The following is a 26,626-nucleotide window of genomic DNA, read 5'->3' on the forward strand; positions in this document are numbered from 1 at the left end:
GCATTCTTTCATTTTGATTTCACTGTGTTTCTGGTGCTGATATTAATGGGGAATTTTTATAAATCCATATAAAAATTAGGAAATATATTTAAAGAACTATAAGAAGTAGAAAAATTATAAACAGCAACAGGCCTGTTTATGGTTAACCTTTATATTGTTTAAGTGCTGTCTTCCATAGGTCCTATAGCAACAGGTGGGCCGGTATGCTTGGCATACCAGGAACAATGGTATAATGTTATGCTTGGTAGCAACTGGCCTCAAGAACATCAGTCAAGGGGACAGCAGAACAACGGTATAGGACTGTGCTTACATACAATTGAAGTCTACCTGCACATACACTCTTCTATCTAGGTATTAGAATTACCTAAAAATACCTGATTTGTTTAGTAATACTGCAGAAAGGCTTAACCATTATGCAATGCTTTAAGGTAGCTGTATGATTGGTGGAATAGTTTCATATGCTTTATTTTGAACTGTATAAAAGGCCCATGCAGACAGTGCCATGTTGCAGTTCTCACCAGTTACTTTAGGGAGGCTGTTTGTGCGTACGCTCATATAGAATAAAGACCTACTTTTGCCTGAAGCCTGTGTTCTCTAATTCCTTAAGGACCCCCAGTCCAAGAACCCAAAATTCCTCGTCAGTATTTTACTTGTGCTGCCTGCCAATGTGCAGGCCTAGCCATGCTTTGGAGAAGTCCTAAACAGGGATGAGTAGTTGGGTTTTCTTTTGCTGGGCTGGCAATCTTCCTGGTCTAACTGATTCTTCATCTGTAGTTGAACGATTTGCTCTCCCTTGCTTAGGAAGGATGGAAAGTGAACTGGTGTGGTTTGGTTAGTTACTTTCTTCATTCCATGTGTGTGTGTGCGTGCATGTGCACACACATACACACTCACAGCAGAAACTCTCCTACAAACAGTGTATTTATTAACTCTTGAGTTAGATCCAGACTAAGTTAAATTGAACTTAGGTCCCATTGAAATTAAACGGATACATTAATCATGATTTAACTCAATTCCCATTGAAATCAATGGGAACAAAGTTCAGCTTAGTCTGGATCCAACCCAGTTCTTATATGCCGCCCAAATTCTCTTGGATGATTTTAAACAACATTAAAATATTAAACTGCAGTTATAAACTGGCTGGAACAAATATGGTAAAATTCAATATGTTTGCAACTTAAAATGGTGTTGTACTTCTTCCTGGCCTTCCATGCCCCTTTCCTGTTTCCCCAGATGATTAGCCATAGGAATACCTGTGATGTGCTGCAATGGGAAAGTTCCTCAGCTGTTCCCAACACAAGTTGGGCAGCAAGGAGAGGATGAGGAGTACCATGGAATATCCCTATCCTTACACACTGAGATGGGGGGGGGATGTTGTGGGTATCTATGTTTCAGGGGGAAGGTGCTCTCTGTGTGTGGGTGTGGGTGTGTGTGGGAGAGAGAGAGGGGCGGAGGGAGGGAGGAGTGGGAGTCTAGTCCCTGCCCCACCAGCCACCATCTCATGAAGCCCTAGAGGACAAAAAGGTTGCCCACCTCTGTCTTATAATTACTTCTTTGCTCTCAAGCTTCTTCTGTGTTTTGAGTGGATACTTTGGGACTGTGATAGTTTTCCACTTTTTTGTGTTGAAAGGATTTAGCTAGTTCTTTTCCTAATGTGTTGTTGGTCAATAATAAGATTAATTGGATCAGTGTAGAAGTTAATAGCTTTAATTACAAAAAAAATTAAAATGTTAAGACATACCAAAATAAACATGCTCAGAGTAATCCCCCCCATCCCTGTTTGCCAGGTTGGGGCAGTGTTGTATTAGACAGAGATCTTTCTCTGCTCAGCTCTCCTGTCTAAGCTGGCCTCCTGCTCCCTAGCCACCAAAGGTGTGGGTGGGCAGAAGGCACGCTTGCAGGATCCACTAGTGGAAAGGGCCAAAATGGGATGAGGCTGAGCCAGCCCCCCCTCCAAACTATGCCTCTTGTATGCCTTTCTCCAATGTATTTTCTGATGCTGCCATTGTCAAGCAAGAAGTGCTGAAAAATGTAGACTCTTTCTGCCACTCCTTCCTTTGCTTGATGTTGTGTATAATCTTTAGTTGTTTTAAAGCTCATGGGCATTCCAATTAAACTGTTTCCTCCTATAGCCTTGTTGAAGCAATACACCTGAGTGTGTTGCTTTCCACAGCTTTCTCCTGTTTTTGTTTTTACATCTCTTCCTTAAGTCTCTACAGAATTTCTCCTCTCTTCATGCCTATTGCTGCTACATCTTTCTCTTCCCATACCCTTATGTCCAATAAAACTGTTCTGAAGGTTACATCTTCAGCCCAGATTTCTTTGAATTTGTAAACAAAGTGCAAAGTTTGCTTAGTGAAGGAGACGGGCAACTAGGATGAGAATGGTGAGATATGTGATTTGTTTTTCCATTCTTTATTCCTGCAGCATAATCCCTTACTAGTGATTTCTACAAGTGTATTGTATTAGATGTGCCTATTAATTGCCAGGGAGATTGAGGTGTGAGCGTTAATTTGAACCAGCAGATTTTTTGCTGTCTAGGGATCTTGGGGCACATACAGACATGACTTATTAAAAAGAGGACTTGAAGCATTTTCTTTGTCCTCCTGTAGAGTGTCTAACTTCCACCTCCCCGCCTCTACTCTTGCAGTGTTTATGCAGATGTAGTCATTAGTGAATAAAATGCTGACTGAGTTGTCTGTGATATATCTCCCTTTGTGTTTTCAGCTGTTTGCCTACCCTGTTTTTTACCACTGCTTGCAAATTTATCCCATTTAATATATGCTTGGCACCTTCATGGGGGGAGGGGGATGCATTCTATATTTAATATTGGAAAAGGTGCAATTGGGCTGGAGAGTTCATGACATCACAAGCCCCTAGTAGGAGCACTATGAAGATGTTTTAATTTCATGTTCCCCCTTTTTTATACTATATAGGCATAATGTTTAAGATTCAGTTGCATTTTTTCTCTACTATGTGGATTTTATTGTTCTCCTCCTTAGATTGTAGATCTTGAGACATACAGCAAAAGCTCCTTGTCTTATATTATGGGATCACATGCTTTTAAGCAAGGAGGGTGTGTAGTGAGGCTACCTTCTCTTTCAATTATGTCTCATCAATCTGTGTGGTCTTTCACCTGAATGTATATTTTAAAAACTATTTTTGGATGATTCATCTAAACGTTAGGGCTCCTGATTCAATCCTTCTTCAAGTCATGAACTGAACCAGTGTGGTGTAGTGGTTAGAATGCCAGACTAGGATCTGAGAGATCAGGGTCAAATTCTAACTCAGTCCTGAAGCTCATTAAGCAACCTTGGGCCAGTCACCACCTGTATTACCATGAGGCAATGGTTCTCTTAAAAGGATTTGGAGACAATGAACACACACTGATTGGGGGAAGGTTAAAGACATTTATTTTAGCTAGATACAAACAGAAAAAGCAATGCTTACAAAGCCTCTTCAGTCACTGGGAACTCCCTCGGTACAGCAAGAGACAGACTTCAACAGCCAATGCAGCCAGGGTCTTGGTCTGTATTGGAGTTCAGCCTCAGGAGCACTCCAGGGAGTTATAAATATTATTATCCTATCATCAATTACACCTCTTGTTTCGCTTATGCTCCTCTAGCCTTGACAATGTTTATACCTTCTTGCTAGTTCTTGGGATCAGCCGTGGCATTTGGCCAGCGGCCAGCATAAATAGTTCCATACCATCCTTGACTCCCTTAACAGGTGGCTAACCTTGAGACCCTGTCAAGGATAAATGATAGATTCCCCAAGCTGTACCGTCGTGCAGACATAGCATTCCTCAAATGAATAGCTGACCTAAAAAGCTAGCCTCAAAATATCAGGAGAAAAGAAACATAGGCTGAAACATGAAAAATTCAGGCCTAAAAGGAAACTTGGGCAGGAAAGGAGCAATTGCAGTACGCCAACTGAACACCTCAGTATTGTCTCCTATATATATTGCGTATATTTCACCTACACCATCTCCTAGCCTAACCTACATCACAGGATTGTTGTGAGGATAAAATGGGGAAGGGGAAAAATGTGTATGCCATCCTGGGCTCCTTGGAGGAAAAATGTGATATAAATGTAGATAATAAACTGCTTATCTCCCTGAGATTCTTCTGGATCTAGATAGATAGAACAGTGATGATAGGCTGAGTGAGAGTTTTAAGTGTACTTGCAGACTAGAGCTTCAACAATTGCATTGGAAGGTACCATGTGTTGGTCAGTGACTAGGAATGGGATCTGTTGGCCATTGCTGGTTTGAAAGAATTCTGTCAACCTCACAGGCTGCCATCAATTCAAATTCGTTCTGTCTCCACTAACTGCTGCTTTTGCCAATCCTTTTTTTTCCCAGCTTGGAAAAATATTGATATTAATTTTGATATTTTAAAGGAATATCTATAAATTATCATTCTTACAATCAGTGTTTTAGAGTCTTTTTTCTAGTCCATTTTCAAAAATATTCACGGGAATTTGTTATATTAAAACCTGATCCTCAGCGTTTGAGAATAAGCTAATTAATGGAACATTCTGTACCAAACACAAATTGGGCAGAATTCTAGCACATCCCTATTAGTGACCCATAGCTACATGTTCCCAAAGCCATGTTCGCCTTGCATTGCCAGTGGTCGCAGCTGGTGGTAGTGGGGAGAAGATGGGTTAACCCTTCCTCTGCATGCCAATTTATCCCTAGAAGTTTTTTAACTGTCCACATCCGCGTGCGTAATCTCTGACATCAGAAATAAGTGAATCTGAGGGGACAGTTTGCAGGGAAGAATCGGGGTGGGTGGGTGTGGGTATGGGGAGAGTTAAGAACTATTGATGAACAAACTGCTCAGATGGATTTGGAAATAAGTCACGAGTTGCAAGTATTTTTTAAAATAGTATTTATCCCCCCCACAAGAGTTTTAAACTGACTTGTAATGCTGGGTGTTAAATTGACTTCCAAGCAGATTTGTTTGTAATCCATGTTTTGCACTGATTACTTAGCATGAACACCTGATGCTATATCTATTTTTAGTTACACATCTCTGTTTACAGTGCCAGTGAGAAAGCAGCTGCGTATCTAGTTGTTTTAAAGAGAAGAGGGGACTCTCCTTAGTAATAAGATTGTAAAGATTTTGTGAGATATAAGGATACTCCTGTTAGAATCCTCTCCATGAAGTTTGATTGGGCTAAGTTCCACCCTCCACTGGAACAACAGAACTTCTCTCTCTATATACATCTCTGCAGGTGGAGCTGAAAGACAGTCAAGCAGCTGAAGACCCTCCCAGCCAGACCTTATCTGTTCTGTCTGCTGAAGCATCTACAGAAGAGCAAATACCACCCGAGACCACAGAAGGTGTTCATCCAACAGAAAAGGAACCTGTGTTGGTATGAACCACTTTCCTTTTTTGTTTGGTAAAAGAACCATTTGATGAAGTAGGCTAGAATGAAATGAGTATCTTGCAGATTCTTTATGAGATGCAGGTTTTATTCTCAGATACCTAGCTCTCACCACTGAGTTGGTGGCAAGAAGGCTGCAGTCAATCTTTTGCTGACAGCCCTGTGAGTATTTGCATAGGGGTGTGCATTCTTTGGCTTTGATAGTGTTTCTGGTGCTGGTATTTTACTTACCTGCAAATGAACAGGCCTTGCCATGTTTTGAAGTAGTTTTAAAACAGGGATGAGCAGTGAGGGTGTTTGAGCTCCACATGGTCTTGTTTAAATGTTGAAAAAGTGGCTTAAAATATAGATATTTCTAGCTCTTCAAAGTGTGAAGGCAAGCTTGAAAATAAGATGACAATTGTTGGGAAGTTATGCACAAACTTTGTTAGGGATTTGTGTATATGACTGGGTTCAGACATAACATGAAAACGTGACTTGTTTAAATTCTTACAATGACCCTGCAAAAACCATGGGTTGAAGCTGCTGAGTAACCTGCAGTTTGTGCTAACTATGGTTTGCTGTTATGTCTGCATTCGCAGACTATTGACAAACCACAGTTGCAGTCATTGCTCCTCTTCCAGAAGTTCCTCAACCATTGAAGTATAAATGAATTTATGAAGAAGATGGGCAGAGCAATCCAACTTGTTGGGGTCTGACAGCAGCGAAGCCAGTGGAGGCGGAGCTGGTGGAAGGGGGCCGCCTCACCCATCTGCTGCTCAGAGGCCTTTTATAGGAGAGGATGCTGGTTGTGCCAGCAAGGCCCAGTGGAAGGAAAGACCATGGAAAGAACACGGTGGAAGGAAAAGGTACCCCTTTTCCCAGCGTACCTGCTGCCACAATGGAGGGCTGTAGGAGGGAGCTGAACTGGACTTGGATATTGTGTAAGTCCTCCTCCTTGGCTCCTCCTCCAACATGCCCCTGGAACACTACTTTTTCAGGCCTTCCACTGGCTCCCCTTACACCAGGCTGCGCTTTTGCCAGCATAGCCTGGCTGAGCCAGGACCCAGCCAGTTCAGCTAGAGGTCCACCTTATCTAACTCACCTCAGCCTGGTGTAAATAGCAGTTGGATTGCACCTTGAACAGGTAATTTCCAGAGCCATAAATAAATCTATTGCAGCAAGAACAACAAAGAGTCTTGTGGCATCTAAAGATTAAGTTCTAAATCAGCATTTGTCTATCGAACATCTGGGAAGCTTAAATCATGTATAGGTTCTTAATTATGGTTAGTCTGGTCCTGATTGGACCCATTGGCAGAAGACAATCCAAATACAGTAGGGCCCCGCTTCCCGGCGCTCCGCTTCCTGGCGTTCCGCTAATGCGGCGGCTTTCATTTTCAATTTTAAAGCTGATTTTCACGCTTTTGTGGCATTTTCGCGGCATTTTCGTGTAACGTGCCCCATTAAAGTTATTGGGGTTCCGCTTTATGGCGTTTTCCGCTTTACGGCGGGGGTCCGAAACGGAACCCGCCGTATAAGCAGGGCCCTACTGTACATGAAATGTAAGCTGGGGGCACGAACCATCTTACTGATTGTTATAAGCCACTTTTTCAGTTGAAGAGCAGAGTAAAAATACTTTAAATTAATACCGTGGAAGACAGAAACAAAATTCAAAGGGACCTTGATAGGTCTGAAAACTGAAAACAACAGAATGAAATTCAACAGGGATAAATGCAAAGTTCTACACTTAGGAAAAAGAAACCAAGCGCACAGTCATAAGATGGGGGATACTTGGCTCAGCAATACGACATGTGAGAAGGATCTTGGAATTGTCGTTGATCACAAGCTGAATATGAGCCAACAGTGTGATGTGGCTGCAGAAAGGCAAATGCTATATTAGGCTGCATTAACAGACGTATAGTTTCCAAATCGTGTGAAGTACTAGCTCCCCTCTATTCAGCACTGGTTAGGCCTCATCTTGAGTACTGTGTCCAGTTCTGGACACTGCACTTCAAGAAGGATGCAGACAAACTGGAACAGGTTCAGAGGAGGGCAACAAGGATAATCAGGGGACTGGAAACAAAGCCCTATGAGGAGAGAGTGAAAGAACTGGGCATGTTTAGCCTTGAGAAGAGAAGACTGAGGGGAGATATGATAGCACTCTTCAAGTACATGAAAGGTTGTCACAAAGAGGAGGGCCAGGATCTCTTCTCGATCATCCCAAAGTGCAGCGCACGGAATAATGGACTCAAGTTGCAGGAAGCCAGATTTCAACTGAACATCAGAAAGAACTTCCTAACTGTTAGAGCCATACGACAATGGAACCAATTCCCTAGGGAGGTAGTGGGCTGTCTGACGCTGGAGGCATTCAAGAGGCAGCTGGACAGCCATCTGTCGGGAATGCTTTGATTTGGATTCCTGCATTGAGGAGGGGGTTGGACTTGATGGCCTTATAGGCCCCTTCCAATTCTACTCTTCTATGATTCTAATAAATAAAAGAAATAAGGATTATATGGAGAAAAAGAGACACCCCCCTGAAACATTCTCCATGATCCAGGCAAAGTGATGGGCCAGAACTAAAAAGAAAAAGACACCGGAAAATAAATGTATAAGCACTTATTTTCCTCCCTCACATATATAACTTTTCCCAAGACTGCAACTTTTTCTGCATTCCAATTGGTTTTTTCTCATCCATCTCCATCTCAATTAAAAAATACCTCTCTACTGATCAATGGCCAAGCTATTGTGTAACATCAATGCCTCACTGCCTAGAGATTACTTTTTTACTTTGTCTCATGTTCTTATCAGAGAACACTCTGGGCCCATGGCCATAAACATTACAGTGACACCATTTCCTGGGAGAAGGATTTGACCTGGTTTATTTTTCAGTGCTGCCAGATCTTTAAAACTGAGCATCACCTTAAATCTGTGTCCCTCAAATTCTGGCGCCAAGAATGAGAATCTTTACTCTTCTATCTAAGTTGAAAGAGAGTTATAGCTGCTTGTGAACCAAACTGTGGCTCAGAGTTTTATCCCATGGTTTCGTCAGGCCTTTTCCCAGATCACATAGGTCCAAATAGGACTGGACTAAGGGTGGAATTTAACGTAGCACTAAGGCAAATGTTCCATCCGTGCAAGGATTTCTCATCTTATAATGGATAGTTTTTCCCCCTCTTCTCCTGCCTGAGCACTCCCTGAGTCTGTTCTGCAGTTTACCCCAGCCCTACGAAGCAGATTTGGGGGTGGGGAAGAGAGGGGTAGAAAGTCCCATTGTGCAAGTGGAAGTCATTCCCCTTGCACAATTATTTAGTTGAATACTGCCCTAAGTGATTTTAGCTAATGCTGCATGTAATGCAAACCCTAAAGTGTTTTATTTTTATATATTTAACAACTTTTATATACTGCTAAATATAAAGACCTCTAAGCAGTTTACAGAAACATCAAAATTATCAATAAAACAGCTAAAAACAAGTAATTAAAATCCTATTTAAAACAATTAAAACAGCTACTAACTAAAAAAAATTAAAACAGATCAACATATATGTGTCTGGATTGCCCAAACAAAAAAGTTTTAAGCACATGCCAAAATTATGTGACAAGATTAGATAACTTGATATGATGGGCAGCCTGTCCATCTAAAATACATGGCACAGAAAGGGGAAGGGCCATAGCTCAATAGAAGAGCAACTGCTTTTCATGCACAAGGTCCCTGGTTCATTCTCCAGCATCTCCAGGTCTCCCTGCCTGAAATCCTGGAGTACCACTCCCAGTCAGCGTAGACCAGCCTTTCCCAACCAGTGTGCCTCCAGATGTTGTTGGACCACAACTCCCATCTTCCTGACCATTGGCAATGCTGGCTGAGGCTGATGGGAGTTGTGGTCCAACAACATCTGGAGGCACACTGGTTGGGAAAGGCTGGCGTAGACAATGCTAGATGGACTAATGGTCTGACTCTGTATAAGGCACCCTATAGAAGGAAAAGGACGGGAGCGAAGGGAAAAAAAGCATTACGTTTTAATTACAAAGTTTTTATGAGATCTTATTGGCAAGGAGGGATGAAGCAAGCTCCCTGCAGCTAATTCCTCTCTGGCCATTTGATGGAGCTAGTTTCATCTTTCCCTTGTCATGGGAGGCACGGGGAGCAGCCTCCCAGTGGCCCTTGGTCCCCTGGCAGAAGCCAGAGTGTGCTGCCCTTCAGTTACAGAGCAATTTTTTTTACACTGTGCTTTCTTCTGATCCAAGAATTGGTATCAGTGTTTTTATGGACTATTGTTAAAATTTCCCAGCTTTTGTAAGAGAACTACAAGATGATTTCCTCAACATGTCAGCCAGCTTGGTCTGTATGAATTAATTTGTGGGATGTTTTCCTCCCTCAATTCTTATTGAGTTAAATTTAATCAATACTATGGGAATATACTGGACTAGACTTCCGGGAAGGGTGACTTCGCTTGTGCCTGCTTTTGGGACGGGCTCCCGCCTCAAAAGAAGCTTATTCAGATATAAATCAGTCAGAACATTTTTTTTTTTGACTGATGAAATTTCTCCCGGGCAGGGAGAAACGTAGAGATCAACCTCAAAAGCCTGTTTTTTTTGGGAGGACTGGATTTCATTAATTTATGAGATAAGGTCCAGCCAACAATGCCGGACGGACTTCCGAACAAGCTCTATCTGTTTAATGCGATACGTTTATCTTTTCTTTAAAGAGAGAACGGACTAACAGGCAAGCACCCTTCTTTCTATTATTTTTTTTACTTGGCTTAAATTGTTGCAGCAAAAGGAGATTTGTCAGATTGATCGGCTTTGGACAACTTCTGGGTGAGCTATAACTCTTCTCTGTTATTCACGAAATTAACAGCTTATCTCTGTTTCTGTCGCAAAAAGCTGTCCTGGAAGTGCATTCTAAAGATATAAACAGAAGAGGGATTTCTATTCCTGATTTTTATTCCGAGGAACATTATATTGTCTGGGACTATTCTCTTTTTGGTCTATTTTATTTTGACGAATCTGCTTCTTCACGATGCCACTAACTATTTTGATGCTGGGAACTAAATTTGTTTTGCATTCTTGAACATAGAGAGATAAGCAGGCTGCTCTGTTTATACTGTGATGTCATCAAGCCTGGAATATTAACCCAATTGTTGCTGAAATAAGAAGTGGTTCTTCTTTATTTTTGTTTTGCTCTGTTTTCGTGGTTTAAAAAAAAATGGCAATCAAGAAAGTGGCTGAGAATCTGGAAGTAATTATGTTTCAGAAAATAATGGATGAGATTGAGATAACGAAACAAACCCTGCGACAGGGCAGTAAGGAGCTGAAAATGGAACTGAGCAAAATGACGCAGGAGCTTAAAGAAATAGGGGATCCTGTGAGAGAGGAGAATGAGATCAGAGATGAGAAAAGAAAAAATAAAGGGAAGATACAAGCCCTGGAGATTGGAACAAATGTGGAATTGGAAAAAGATCTGGAGTTTATGGATTTTAGAAATAAAATCTACTGTTTGGAATTTAACGTTATCTCTGAAGAAATTAATGAAGATATTAGAGATAAAGTTATCAATGGCTTGGATAATCTTCTGGACTGGAATGATGTGATGGAGCTTGATATAGAGAAAATCTATGGAATTAACTGCAGCCATGTGACAATGGAAAAACTCTCAAGAGATGAGCCAGTGCATTTTGTAAAAAAGAAGAACACAGATATGACTTTACAACAGTATTTCAGCAACTTATTCAGAATGGATGGCAAGAAAATATTTGGGATAGAGGAAATTCCCATCAGACTCTTATTATATGACTATGGCTACAACAGCAAGATTATTATGGAATACTGATAATGGAAGATTGGACACTGAAATTACTGGACTTAACAGGACTATTGAAGATGGAAGATGGAACTAATAGGGATAATGGAATAATGGCTATTGAAATTATTGGACCTAACAGATTCTGATGAGATGGATTAATCGAAATGTTTATTTGGACTATGGTTATGACAATAAGATTATTATAATTATTAACGAGATGGATTAATCGACATGTTTATTTGGAGAAAAATTGATAGATATATTTCTTAAAGAATTGAAACCTCTCTTTGACTTTTTGTGGAAAGAATAAAGTAATGTTTATGAGATTTGAATCATTTTTGTTTTGTTTTGTTTTTTGTCTTTGAATGTTTTATGATTTTGTTTTGTATGTTTTATGAAAATTTGAATAAAAATTATTGTAAAAAAAAAAGGAATATACTGGACTAATAGATAGGGGTTATTGTGTAGAAATTTTAACAGAAAATTGATATAACCTTATATTTAAACCATTTTGTGCATTAAGCATTTTATTACTTTTCATATTTATATATTATGTTTTCAGTATTCTTACACATTTTATTGCTGCACTTAAGCATATGTATGCTGAAGCTCTCTCCATAAATCTCTCAAATCCATTATATTTATAATCTCACATTTGAATCTTTTTCTGGGTGGACTATCAGCTCATTGGAAAAAAAATAGAACCTTATCTGTAAGCATGAACCATGATTTTACATTATATCTTAATCCAGCCTCTCTGTGTGTACTCCATTTCTGAATTTTCCTCTGGTGATAGCATACAAAAGGGCCAAGTATGAGGTCTTTATTATTCTTTAGCAGAGGATTAACTTTTATTGGATTTGTTCAAATGACAGAATTGCTCCAATCACATAGAAAAACAAATGGGGGAATCCAAATTTTAAAGCAAAAGGGACTTAAGTTTTGTTTAGCTTTGTTGTGGGTTTTGTGAACTAATTTTTTGTGAAGACTGGTAAAGGAATGTTTGCACTTTGCAAGGCCACTGCAATGGCTGTGATTGTTTTTCTTGCTTCTTACGCACTTTTCTGTCAATGGCAATGGGAGCGTGTTTACGAAGTAAGCAAACTGTTCTTGCATGAAATATTTAAGCATTATCTTTGGTCTTATGATTGATCACATTTAGTATCTGAACCCTGCAAACCTATTATCCCTCATCTTTCTATCTTTCCTGTAGCTGGAAGCCAGCCCTCCCAAGGACCATTTTAGCCATGCTAACGCACCTCTGGCTGCAGAAATACCATTCCTATCTGAGACCACAGATGATCATCATTCTGAGGGAAAGGAAAACATTGAACTGGTATTAAATGATTCTCCCCTTCTTGCCCTGGAGTAAACTGCTTATTTAAGGATTCTAAAGTGAGAGATGAAGTTAGCCTTTTCCCAAATATCCCTAGAATGACACCACCTAGCTAAATTTTGCTTTTATATTCTCTCTCCTCACATGTGCACACACAAACACACAAAATCTTTTATCTGCTGATGTAAAACATCTTTGTGGGTACCATTGTAGCCCATTTTTCTCTTTGTAGGTGTCAAAAAGAGCATTTCATGAAATACTGTGTATGTTGTCAATGCCTTACAGCAATAGTTACACATCAACACAGTTATGCTTGTTTACATTTTCATGTTGGTGCCTTTTCATTGTGGTTGATGTGGACATAACCAGACTTTTCAGTAAAAAGATACCCATGGTACCCAAAGTTGTCATAAATCTTTGTTTAAAAGCAAACCTGTAAATTCCTGTTGTCACTACGATCTTTGTTGTAATGAGCAATCACAGCAGTCTCGTTAGACATATAAATATCTCTGAAATAATGTTTTTACTTGATTTATTGGCTACCCAGTTCCTATTCATATAGATCTCTCTCACTATGAAGTCAGATTACATCTTTGAATATATGAGACATTTACCCAGGATGTTGGTCCTATAGAAACATCCAGCTCATGGCTGATCCCACTTTTGCTGGGGCAGTCATGTCTTCATCTGGAAGCAGGAGCACATGGGAGCTTATTAGTTGTCATGTTTCATGGTATCTGTCTAGCACTGCATACAGAGTTGGCTCCAATAGGATGCACAAAAACAAACCCTTTCTCTGGACCAGAAAAATGTCTAGGCTTCAGTTGAAGATGAGGGACAAAAGTATGCTTATGTGTGTCTCTTGGAACTCGTGCACATGTGTACTTCACACTTGACCCTTAAAACATGCTTTTGAGAAAGGTGAATCTTTATGTGGTTCAATTAGGTGTGTTGCCCTGAGAATGTACCTAAGAAATTTAAGACCCAGAAATTCCACACCATGAATTAAATGCCAGAAAAACAACAGATTTATTGATTAGAGCAAAAGGTGGAGAATGGGGAGTTCATTTACATTAATCAATTTGGGTGCAACATATATCATCAATTGTTGCAATATACAAACATACATTCCCTTGTGTTTCTAACTAATACCCGATTACATTCACCCTTTAAAATGAGAATAAAGAAAACATATACTAGAAATTGGAGGGAAAGGGGTGGAACATGATCATTTGCCATGAAAACTCCAGAAAATAAAGAGAGATTCAGTCACCTGCAGGTTCAGATGACCATTTTGCTGTTCCAGCAATGTTGTGTATGCATGTGTTAAAACTAGGGATGGGGTTTAGTAGCTGGTTCCTATCCATTTGAATTCCAACAGTCCAGCTTTTAGTACTGATCCTCCATTTTTTGTTCCCAGTTGTTTGCACAATTGTCAATTCATGGGTTTTTCCCAGCAAAAAAAAAAAAAATTGCTAATGAAAATGCTTATGCTGTAGGTACTTGTTCCACTTAGTTAAGATTGTATCAGCTTAGAGGAAAGCTGATTACGAAGACAATAACGTAACATTCGAAGCAGGTTTTTTTAAAAACAAAATGTGCTGATGATAGCCGCGACACGCCACAAGAAATCAACACCAGCCCGAAAACAATGCGGATTGTCGGATTATGTCAAAATCTGGTAATAAATCCGATTTAGTGAATATTCTTCCCCATCCCTAGTTAAACCCAAAACCTAGATGTTTTGGCGAGGAATTCAATGGATGAAGTCTAATCTATAATGGAGGTCCCTATGTAGTATATTTTCATATTTGTGGGTCTTTCTGTTTGTGTATTACTAGGAATTCTATGCCAGAGTTTCCAGTTTTAAGACTCACAAGCCCTATCCGCAGTTACTTTGAGTTAAGAGTGCAATAGCAGGTGGGGTGGGGGAACTAGGCAATAGGATTACTTGCCTCAGAACATCTCCGTTTTGGTGCACTGCTTAAAGATATTCCCTGTGTGTGATGTGGCATGATGTAGGTATGAAGGGAGGAAAATGCTGAAGGCTAAAATAGGCTAAAATCTATCCCTTTTGTATGATTTTGATCACATAGGTATGTCTAGATGAGAGGGGTCAGGTGAGGTAGCAGGAATAGGATGAGGTAAAGGGAAATCAGGAGGAGTCTTCTACAACATTCTAGAAGAGTTAAAATTTCATCTTAAAGTTTTGAGGTTATGTACTGGTTTATAGCTTACCAGGAAACATGGAGTAAACAAGTATTGTTCTGCTTACTTAGGTATGTCTTTAATTTCTATTATAGAGAATCCTGTATCTGGCAGGAGGAAACCCACTCCCTGAGGTGAGAGGATTACCTGGTATAAAATATTGACCAGGCTAATCCTTTTGTCATACTAATCCTTTTGTCATAAAACTCCTCTTTTATAGTCACACAGAGGCAAGCTATCTGGTTTCATAATCAAATCACATAGGAATCGGAGCGACAGTCAAGGAGGGGTGATTTCTAGGGATATAGTTGGCCATATATTTTTGTCCCACATGCTGTCTGATGGACCATTTATATTTTCCAGTCCATGGCTGTTTGTGATCCACAAAGCTACATCTTTACTGTCCCACCGAGTTATAGTGGCAGAACTTTATGTTACTGCTCATGTCTCATCTAACAATAGCTAATGGTCTCCTGCATAGGCAATGTCATAACTTCCAGTACTTCAGATGATCTCCATATGTTTGTTGATTATTTCTTTTCTCAAATTAATGAGCCAGCTAATTGCTCATCAAGTAGCCACCTTCCCACATGGTTGGGTCCTCTCCCCAAACACACTGACTAGTCCTCAAGCATCCAGCAGTCATCACACACAATCTTGCAAGGTAGCGAGACATGCTTCAATTTTTTAACCATCACAAGATCACACGTTGAGCTTCATGGTTGCATGTGCATTTATGCTGATGTATCAAATACTGGTTATGGTTCCAAAGCATACCTTGACTTGGTTTTTACTTGGGTTTTGTTAAATCATAGAATATACATCATCTAGAGGTATTTATCAAGTGATAAAAAGAGCTTAAAAAGATTTTTTTTTCTTGCGTTGTGAGTAGTTGTGTAGTGTGGTGAGGACCAGTAGAATAAAAATTCTATGTAGACTTAGAAGAAAGTCCAGCTGAACTCAGTGGAGATTACTTTTAAATATGTACAGGCACTGTTAAGTCATTCTGGAAGGATAGGCATGTCTATGACTACTAACCAGAGCATGCACTTGTCCTGTTTTATTGTGTATTTGAATTATGCATATTTATATAAGTAGTAGTAATAATTCTTAAAACATCAAGAAATCTATATGGCAGGTGGATGCAGTCCTCCAGCACAGATGAACATATTGGTAATTTTTAGGCTTCAGCTTCTCTCATTCCAGTTATATGATGTCCCAAATGCCGCCACCACCACCCCTGGCAATTCAGTGTGCTCAGACTCTGCTTTAGGCATCAGACTTCTAAACAACATCATTCTTTTGTTATTTCATTTGTCATTTCTATTTCTGCCCTAGCCTGTTCCTGCTGTGATTATGAAATGATTGAGCCAAATGACTGAATTTGCCAAAATGCTAGTGTGGCAGACATCCAGAGAAGTTGACATTAGTGGTATAAAACCAATGTTAAAATTGCCCTTGTTTGTCAATCTTTTTTTAAAATCAGTATTGGCGAAAGCTGCAGGCATTTGTGTGAAAGGTGTCTGGTCCTTGCACAAGTTGCCAGTTCTGTATTTTGAACCTAAAAATGATCTGCAGTGGGTTTCCATGTTACAAGTAATTGATATCATATGAGAGGAAAAACACTGAGAAGAGGGATGGGGGAAATTCCAGAAATGTGGAAATAGTGCTGATCAGGCATCCCATTTATTTTTATTTATTTATTTATTTATTATTTGATTTCTATCCCGCCTTTCTTCCCAGCAGGAGCCCAGGGTGGCAATTTGTGTGCCATTGACAGATCATTTGCTCTTCTCAGAATATTCTAACCCTGCTTTTGCTTGAAATTGATGCAGACCCAAATCGCAAGCAGTCATGAAGATGCAGACCATCAGAAGGCCACTGTTGTGCAAGCTAGTAGCTCCTCTAGCCTCCCAAGTACCCTCAGCGATGTTTGTGTTGTGCCTGTGCTGGTGAGAGAGGAAAAAAATGATCTGGTAAGACTGAGGGAGGTTTTTGTTCCTCTGATCCTTGAGAGCATCACTGGGCCTACTTTGTAAATTTTTGTCCAGTTCCAGTTGTGGCAGAAAATCCATGCAATTCAAAGGCGATTTTAATTTAGCCTCTACAAGGCCTGGCCTCCTAGTACCAGTACTTTGGTAGCTATGATCTCTTGTGACATTGTGCAACTCAAATGGATCTATGTCACTTTTATGTGTGGGTGAAGCTGCTTGTGAATCCAGAGCTTTGGCTTCTTTTCAATGCATACCTATTTTTTACCATTCAACTGCAGTGCGCTTACATTTGTCTGTTTTCATTTGATTGCTGTATTTTGATTTGCAGTCTAGTACATTGTCAACATAACAACATTGATACTTTGAGGAGGTAGGGAGAGAAACAGTACAGAAACTGTAGCGTTCTATCTGAGATTTCTCTTCCCTATTGACTGCATATGAGTGAGACTAGGTAATAGATGCAAACTGAAACCTGTAGCTTTCTAGAGTGTTTGAGGCAGCAAAGTTGTATGACTTTGACCATTCTTGGAGAGTCAGTTATGTAATTTTTAAATCAGAAGCTGCTAAAAGACAGGATAAAAAACTCGTTTTAAAAAAGAAGGGCTTATAGGACATATTTTTATTTTAAAATCTGTTTTATTGATAAGAGTCAGTTTTACAAATGGAGAACAAAGCAGTATTTAACTTGAGGAAGAGCTGTAGTTCTGTAACAGAGCATCAGCTCTGCACACAAAAGGTCCCAGGTTCAGTTCCCACATAGAGTTGGGAATGTCTCCAGCCTGAAATGCTGGAGAGCTGCCAGTCATGGTAGACAATACTAAGCTAGATAGACATGTAGCTCAGTGACAGAACATCTGCCTGCATGCAGAAGATCCCAGGTTCAATTTCTGGCATCTCCAGGTAGGGCTGAGAGAGACTTCTGCCTGAAAACCTGGAGAGCTGCTGCCAATTTGTGTAAACAGTACTGAATAGATGGATTGATAGACTGATTCAGAAGAAGGCAGCTTCCTTCCTAGATAACCCAGCGGTTTGACTTGGTACAAGGTAGCTTCCAATGTTCCTAATCTACAGCAGTCATGCAGAAAGGAGAAAGGTACTTATCTCAAGCATTTCACACACCCAATAATTCCTTCAAAGCCCTGTACTTCAGAAAGGAGAGTTGAGAAGGAAGGGTAAAGCTGGATACCCATTACCCACATTTTCATAGTGTGGAGTAGTCTGGAAACTGGATTATGGCATTTTGCAAAAAACAGTTTTAAACTTGATTTCACACATACCCCTCACTCGCCCCTCACTCACCCCCACACACCTACTGCCACCTTTTAAGCCCCTCACTGGGGATTAATGAATTTGTTGTCTTCACCTTCCAACAGTCTGCATTACAGCAGTTTTGAAAAATGCTGAAGTTGAGACTGTAATTTTTGTTTAGGTAGCAACTTATTTTTTCCGCATAGTTTCACTGCCTTTGTGATTTTGTTTAATGACCAAACCAAAGCAGCAGTTCCCCAGGCTCTATATCAGAGTACATCCATGGATAAAAGGAATACACATAGCATAACAAGCATGTATCTGTGTTTTGAATTGGGGGGTGAGGCATAAGTAGAAAACAGCCCGTTTCAACAGTTTGGTAGAAAATTGTTCATTATAGAATCGTTTCCCCTTTTAGTGAAAGTGGCTATTGTATATCATATGCCCTTCTTACAGAAATGAGCTGCAGGGCTTGTTGTAATGTTCAGCTGACCCAACACAGGCCTGTGCAGCGTGACACCTTATGCCCTTCAGACCAGAGTGGGAAGGATTTGCAAGTGTCCTATTCCTCCTCTTTTGCACAACAATCTTATTTGGGCTGCCAAGGTACGATTAGTAGGTCCTCTTGGGCCTGTTGCCATTTAAAAACCCTTCTCAGTCATTTCCTTCATATCTTCCCTGTGACCTTTTCCTCAACCACATCTGTAGTTCTTTTTATCCCCTCTGGGCATGGTGCAGATGTCTCTTGTTTCCCTAGACCATCCCTCCCTCAATCATGGCAGCAATTCAGAATCTCCTTGGTGTGGCCACAGAACACTGTAGGGTTGCCAGGTCAGAAGCATCCCAAACCCTGAGATTTCAGGGGTGGACCTGAGTGATGTCATTAAGCATCAACCACAGTTGCTTGGAGCATACCATTCAAACAAAAACATTTCTCTGATTGGAAATTAAGGTAGAAATCTTACCTAAAAGATGGTGTTCCCAGGTCCAGCTAAAGTGATGGAGTCATTCCTTCTCATCTGCTTAGGGAGCCTGGGTAGGGAACATTTAATCTAGCCTACTTGCTTCCGGCCCTCAAGTGCCCTCAGGCCAAGCCAGTCACTAGAAGACCATTGTAAGAAGAAGGGAGCCTAGTGCTATGGAGATGTTAGATGGGAGCATCAGGAGTAAAGATAGATCCCCCTGAAGGCTGCAATCCTAAACACACTAAGGGACTTAGTCCCATAGAACTCAATAGGACTTACTTCTGAGTAGATATGGTTAGGATTGTGCTGTTGATAAGCTTGACTAGGGATCCTCTGCAAAGATATTGATATCCAAGCAGGGTTGGCAACCCCCTGTCTGGAATGCCCTGCCCTGCCCTTTAACATGGCTGTTCCAAACTTCTTTACAGACTTGACCCTTCACTTCAGAAAGAGGTCTGAGAAATGAGTAAGAAGATTCTCTACCCTTTCCTGCTTACCCTGCGGGCTGCTATAAACTCACTTTGACAGCCAATCCAATTTCAGTGAGTAATAATTGACAGAGAGAAAACACGTGGCTTGGTTACCTTTGCAGGCAGTAGCTTGGGAATATTAGCAATTGCAGCCCCACTTCCCAGTATGTGACTTCTCTTTTACCACTGTTGGACAAGAAACAACCAGTCATGCAGCCAACAAGGTGCATCATCAGTGGGTTTAAGGGGGTTGAGCTGAGTGCATAGAACCACTGTTATTGCTTCTATAGATGTAAGGGAGTGAGGTCAGAGGTAAATGAAACACAAATAGAAAAAGAAAAAGACCGTGATTATTTCCTAAATGCAATATCATACCAATCGCAACAAGATTCCTATGAGAAAGGCAGAAAACTCAGCATCCCACAGCCAGTCAGGATTCCTAACCAAAAACTAAAACTGAAAAAATCTTGGCAGCCAGTCAGCCAAGGTCACAGAAATCCCCATGCAGCAGTCTGACCCGGAGGACTGCAGTTAGTGCAGAATGCTACAGCATGATTGCTGACTTGAGTGAGACCCTGTCAACACATAATACCTCTGCTCTGAAATCTACACTGGTTTCCGATTTGCTGCTAGGCCAAGTTCAAGGTGTGCTTTCCATGTTACAGGTACCACATAGTACTTGTTCTGCTGTTGTAAGAAATCAATTCTTTAGTGTGGGCAGCACCTACACTTTGGAACTCCCTGCCTATTTACATTATGCAGGTGCCTTCATTGTACTCTTTTTGGCACCTACTAAAAACATTTTTGCTTTGGCAAGCCTACCCAGGCATGTAGAAGCTATTATGTTTTTAATCTGTTTTTAACTGATTGTTTGTTTTATTATTTTGAATGTTTTAAACACCTGTCTTTAATTGTTTTTGCCAATAATTTTATCATTTTAATTCCTTCTATAAACCTCTTTGAGGTTTTTTACAATAAAGTGGTATATAAATGTTGTAAATAAAATACACTGCAGCGCTTGGGACTGTTTCCACTTTGGGAAACAAAGGAATCTGTCTTATACCGACTCAGGCCATTTGGTAACATCTAGCTCAGTACTGATGACATGGATTAGCATTGGCTCTGCAGGATTCCAGGCAATAGTCTTTTCCAGAAATTGAATTTTGGACCTTTGCATGCAAAGCATATGCCCTACTACTGAGATACAGCCCTTCCCTTTTAAAAAAAACTTTTAAAATTGTTCTTTTCAATTCACTAATGAATGCACAGCATACCTAGGGCAGATTCACACCATTCATTTAAAGCACATTCAACACACATTTGAAGCACATGAATCCCACCACAGAAACATGGGAACTGTAGTTTGTTAAGGGTAATGGGAACTATAACTGTGAGAGGGAAACTACACTTCCCAGGATTCTTTGGGGGAAGTCATGCACTTTAAATGATAGTTGGATGTGCTTTAAATGTATTGTGTGGATCTATTTCATAAACTTTGCCTTCATGTAAATCGTTTTAATTATTTTAAAAAAATTGGAAATCGGGTACAAAAATTACTGGGTGACCATGGGCTACCCACCATCTCAGCCTAATCTGCAGGGTTAGAGCAGCCAGCTATGAGCTCATATAACAGAAGCTGGGGGGTGGGGCAGCGGCTGACATTTTGGTGTATAACTCTTGGACCAGACCATCTAGGAACTTTAAATGAACTTTTTAAAAAAAATGAAATCTGAGAGTTCAGAGATTGGGATGACTTGCTCGGAGACCCAGAGAGGACCCCAAAAATCTGGAGTCTGCAGGTGAAAACCAGAGACCTGGCAACCCTAGACCACTGCTGTCTGTGAGATAGAAATGGTAGTAACAATAAGGGGCAGGGTCCTTTCCCATAGCTAGGACCTTACAAGTGGGATGTTGTTTATTTCAGAGGAAAATGTTGCTTGTCCTTATGTGTTTGTTTCATTGCTGCCCTCATTCCCTAATCTGGGACATTTCATCTCTCTAGCCTTATCCCTGGGAAAATGCTTCTTTTCAAGCTGGAAATTCATGGGGATGGGCACCCGAAGATTGTCAGGAGCCACCCTGCATTGTGAGTGAAGTTGGCAAGCGTGACAAAGTCTCCGAATATGACAGTAGCTTGGTAAGTTGAAAAAAACTGTGAAAATTACTTTTATTAGTGGAAGAAATTTGGTGAGTAAAGGAGGGAAAGGATAGTATGAAGAAGGCAGAAAAGGGGGAAGGAAAACAGCTACCAAGAGAGGAATAAGAAGGGGAAAAGCTGCTCTCTACAGGAAGTGAAGTGGAGTGTTATTATTAGAAGAAAGGGGCTCTTTCTCTAACCTTCCAGTAACAAATTCCAAATGGTTAAAAAAAAAAAAAGATGGCTTTCTTCTAGATATTCAGTTCATCTTAAGTGCATGACATAATGATTTTAATAAGTGCTTGTACAGATCCTGGGATAATCCTATTTATGATCCAAAATATGAACACTAATGATTAGATTCTGCAGGGAAAGTGTGGGAGACCGAAACCTGAGGCAAGGAAAAGTGTCATAGGAAGAGCGCTAGAGGGGAATAGAGAAAAAGGAGACTGTAACACAGGTGCAGTGATTCCATGAGTCAAAGTGCTAGCCTAGATCAGAAAAAGTTTAGCTGTGTCCTATTAGCTTTTGGGTTCTGACTGCATTTTCATTGAGACATCTAGAGATTAAGGAAAAGGGGAGGCTTCTTTTACATTATCTTATGTAGACTGCTTAGAGGGTTTTGAAGTATTAAATCTTGTCAAATAAATAAAATAAATTTTGTGGATTGCTTGTATCTTATTTGATCACCCAACTCTTTTGCCAGGTACAGTCCCAGTCCCCACTTCATTCTTTCATTTCTTGTCATCAAAAATGTGATACTGGAATACTGCTGGAATACCATTCTTGTTCACCGAAGAGCCAACGCAGCAGTGAGTCAAAACATTCTAACACAAAACGGACCTCAATGGAGTTGCATCCTCGAAGTTCAAGATCTCCTCACAGACCAGAATGGTCATCTTGGAGCAGAGACAGGTCCTCTCATTCTTGTTCACCAAAGAGCCGACACAGCAGTAATTCAAAGCATTCTAGCACAAATCGGACCTCAAGAGAGTTGTGTATTCAGAATTCAAGATCCCCTCATAAACGGAAGCAGCCCCATCACAGCAGAGACAAGTCCCCTCATTCTTATTCACTGAAGAGCCGACACAGCAGTAATTCAAAGCACTCTAGTACAAATCGGGCCTCAAAGGAGTTGCACATTCAGAGTTCAAGATTCCCTCACAGACAAAAGCAATCCCATTGGAGGCAAGACTGTTCCCCTCAGAGGCAAGATGACTACCATTTTGGGGACTCAAGGGGTTCACCTGGGTAGCTGACTGTTCTATTTTAGGAATTGGGTAGTTTTAAATCAGATCAGATATGCTATTGATGGCAGGCACGGAGAAGAAAGGAGTCTAAGATAACTAGGATAATTTGGAACCTTCTTGGTGGTGCTTGTAGGTAGGAAGAAATGGTGTGTGGAAAGTAGGGAGTTCTGGTGCAAAATGGGTAGATTGTAAGGATTCCAAGTTGAATAGACTTCAGGTTGGACCTATGACTACATTTGCACCACAAATCTCAACTGAAATTAAGTTGTTTTAGCTGTTTGACTTCCCTGATTGAGTAGTTTTGTGCAAATTAGCCTTAGACTAATTTACTAATTTACCAGTTGTAGAATTTGGGGATGCAGGGAAGCAACAACAATTTGGAACAGTCAGGCTTTTGATGTGGGATTCAAAATGCAGATGGACATAGCTTGTCAAGTGAGCCATGTGCTTCTTTCCACAGGAGGAGAGAGCTCAACATCCAGACAGCTGACTACAGTTACTGTCATTGTGAATATTGCAGCAATCCATACCAAAAGAATTTCTGTGAGAGAGATTCTCCTTCCTTTTATTTCGCTAGCAAAAGAAATTGCCACTGTTCCCTTGAAGGTTTGTTTTTCTTGGGCTTCAGCAGTTCATAATGGGAGCCTTTAAGTTCCAACTGAAGGGACTGGGATATTAGTGTCTACAGCAGTGGTTCTCAAACTTTTTTGGTTCGCTGCACACTGTAAAACATATAAAAATTTTCTGGCGCACTTCGTGTACAAAATTAAAAACATATTAATATATTTTAAACTATGAATAAATAACTTAAACTATAGAAAACTATTACTTACCCTATACAAATGGGTTTCTTCTCATTTTTAAAATATATTCATAATTGAGGCACACCTAGCCACCTCTTAGGGCACACCGTTTGAGAATCACTGGTCTACAGGATTCTCTGTCTGAGGTGCAAGGTTCCTTTCTAAGCTGCTTTGCCTCTTGGATGTCTCTCCAGACTCTGACCAGAGTGTATACACACAAGACTCTTTGCCTGACACACTGAACTCCACGAGAAGCAGATATGAAAAAAAGCAATATTTCAAGTGCAGATCCAGAATTGACTGGGTATTCTCTTGGGTGGAGACTTCAATAATGAGTAAAAAGCCATTAGTGGAAGACTGTCACAAAAAGAGAAGTTGCCCACCATATCAAGTTGATCTGACCTTGTCACATAATTTACTCTTTGCATTACCTGGAGAATTATGTAAAATAACTGTCTGGTTTGGACCCAAGCGTACTGTGGAAACAGATAGAATGAAGGAAATGCTGATCCACAGTTTGCTTCATAAGCAGTTATAATTCTCTTTCAGCTTAGACAGAAGAGCAGAGATTTCATTCTTGGTACTGGAATGTGTGAGAGACAAATTTATGGTGATGCTCATCTATAAACATCTGGCAATGTCAGAGAAGAAACTAGGTCAGATCTAGGACATCTCCCAGCGGTGCCAGTGTAATATTTATGGCCCTAGGCCCAGAGTGTTTTATGATAAGACACCTGAGACTAGTCAGTTTTCTCAATTAAGATGAAACAACAAAGTAAAAAATTGTCTCTGGGCAGTGAGGTTACACTGAAGTTACACTGCAGTTACACAGTAACAGTAACGGGGAGAGAGTGCTCTTACACTCAGGTCCTACTTGCAGGCTTCCCCTGGGCAACTGATTGGCCACTGTGAGAACAGGATACTGGGCTAGATGGGCCATTGGCCTGATCCAGCAGGCTCTTCTTATGTTCTTAGTATCCTGGCTTAGCCATTGATCAGTACAAAGGTGTTTTTTTTTAATTGAGATGGACAAGAAATGACCAACTGGAATACAGAAAAAGTTGCAGTGTTACTATATATGGGAGCCATGGGGGTTGCTTATAGATTTCTTTCCTGGTGCCCTCTTTGGTTTTTATGCTGTGGGCATCTGTTTTCCTGGATCATAGGGAGAAGAATTTCTTTCTTTCTTTCTTTCTTTCTTTCTTTCTTTCTTTCTTTCTTTCTTTCTTTCTTTCTTTCTTTCTTTCTTTCTTTCTTTCTTTCTTTCTTTCTTTCTTTCTTTCAGGTTTCTGTTTTCTCTCTAAAGTTTGCATACAGCTTCTAGGCTTGGTTAGGTTCATAGATGCTTTAACAAAATGTTTCTGTGCTGAATCTTTTATAGGTTTATCTTCACATGTTATTTTCACAGCTAAGATTAGATCCATTTCCTCTAGTTTTTCCTTATTGTACTTTTATTTCTATTAAGATGATTTCTTACTGTTCACTTCTTTTTATATTACATTTTACAATTGTTGTTTTTATCTGAATAATTGAGTTTATTCTTGTTACTTCCTTTTGGGATTATATTTTCTGTTGAACTTTTATCATTTTTATGGACTATTTTTTTAACAATTTCCCAATTTTTACAAGTTTCCTAACTTTTTCAGTGCAAACTTAATAGCTATAAATACATTTTTTTCATTCTTTAGCTTAATTATTTTTAGACATCAAGTTAAGTTTTATCAATAGTAGGGGGAATATAGCAGATTGATAAACAGAAGGTATTTTGAAGAAATTTTAATAGAACTTTATTCTCTAGCCATTTTATGCATTAGTCATTCTATGGGTTGTATTCAGCTAAATCCTACTCAGAGTAGCTTTATTGAAATTAGAGACCTACGTTCATCATGTCTATTAACTTCAATAGGTCTGCTCTGAGTAGGACTAGCATTGAATACCACCCCATATATTTTATTCTTTCACAGATACACTGTTCTTACATTACATACTCTTTTTTATATTTTGTTTTCAATATTCTTACACACTTTATTATTGATCTTATATTTTCACCATTTGTATGATGTAATACCCATAAACCTCTCAAATCCATTTTATGTATAATCTGACACTTGGATCCTCTTCCAGTTACACCTCTCAGCTCACTTGACCAAAAACAGAACTGAGTCTATAAATCACCATTTGCATTCCCAGAGAAGAAAGCTGTGTCTCCCCATCCACACAGCAAAAAGCTGTCTAACTTCTCTGTTTTGCAGAAAGAGGCAAATTGTGTAAAGCACCACATCCTTACTCTCCAGAGAGCCCTACAGAGGTAAGAGAAGATTACTGTATATCTTACCTGCTTAACTTGGCATAGGCTTAAGCTGTTAATGTATCCCCGTCAGTATCACTGGTTGTGTTTCAGAGAGGGGGAGATGAAATGGGATTCCTATTCTCCTTGCCTTTCTAAATGAAACAAGCTCCTGAACATGCACACTTCATGTGTCACCATAGCATTTCCCGATAAATGTTTTGTCACCACAAAATCACCAAGATAACTTTGGCCAGGGATAGGGATAATATGGCCATCCAGATGTTGTTTGAATCCAGCAACATGGGGAAGGCCACAGATTCCCCATTCCTAATCTAGGCAATAGCTGCTTTGGGGATGATATTGCCCCCACTCCCCATTTTCTAAAGGGCAGGCCACATCCTACAAATCTTTGGTGGTGGGTTGTTTCAGAACATCCTTTTGGACCCTGACACTGTTCCTCCCCTCTTTTTTTTTTCTTCCTTCCTCCCGGCCTATAAAATGAAAACCATTTCACAAATGATAAAGAAGAAAAAATTAAGACACCCTGAGAAAATGGAAAAGAAAAAGAAGACAGCAACTGCAGGGAAAGCAACAAAATCTACCAAGGTAGCTGAGGAAGTGTATGGATGTCTCAGTATGATGAGACTCCACTCAAGTGTAGTCTTATGTCCCATAGGCATCTGGTTGGCTGCTGCAGGAAACAGGATGCTGGATTTGATAGGTCTTTTGTCTGATGCAGCAGGATTCTTGGG

The 26,626-nt window shown here is 40.1% G+C and overlaps 1 protein-coding gene across 6 annotated transcripts in view; it reads left to right on the forward strand.

Annotated features, from left to right (window-relative positions):
* The window catches only part of LOC133387467 (serine/arginine repetitive matrix protein 5-like), a 71,217-nt gene that overhangs the window by 36,853 nt on the left and 7,738 nt on the right, over positions 1-26,626 (forward strand). For 3 of the 6 annotated variants that reach the window (XM_061632271.1, XM_061632268.1, XM_061632267.1), the window contains 9 exons: positions 5,242-5,382; positions 12,387-12,509; positions 14,813-14,851; positions 16,553-16,693; positions 21,397-21,531; positions 22,238-22,740; positions 23,242-23,387; positions 25,837-25,892; positions 26,400-26,480. In XM_061632271.1, coding sequence (XP_061488255.1) covers positions 5,242-5,382; positions 12,387-12,509; positions 14,813-14,851; positions 16,553-16,693; positions 21,397-21,531; positions 22,238-22,740; positions 23,242-23,387; positions 25,837-25,892; positions 26,400-26,480 — 1,365 coding nt within the window. The remainder of the gene's footprint in view (positions 1-5,241; positions 5,383-12,386; positions 12,510-14,812; positions 14,852-16,552; positions 16,694-21,396; positions 21,532-22,237; positions 22,741-23,241; positions 23,388-25,836; positions 25,893-26,399; positions 26,481-26,626) is intronic. The other 3 variants (XM_061632270.1, XM_061632272.1, XM_061632269.1) reach the window with 2 other exon arrangements.

This window comes from Rhineura floridana, chromosome 6 (assembly GCF_030035675.1).
Source record: "Rhineura floridana isolate rRhiFlo1 chromosome 6, rRhiFlo1.hap2, whole genome shotgun sequence".
In the NCBI taxonomy this organism is placed as follows: domain Eukaryota; kingdom Metazoa; phylum Chordata; class Lepidosauria; order Squamata; family Rhineuridae; genus Rhineura; species Rhineura floridana.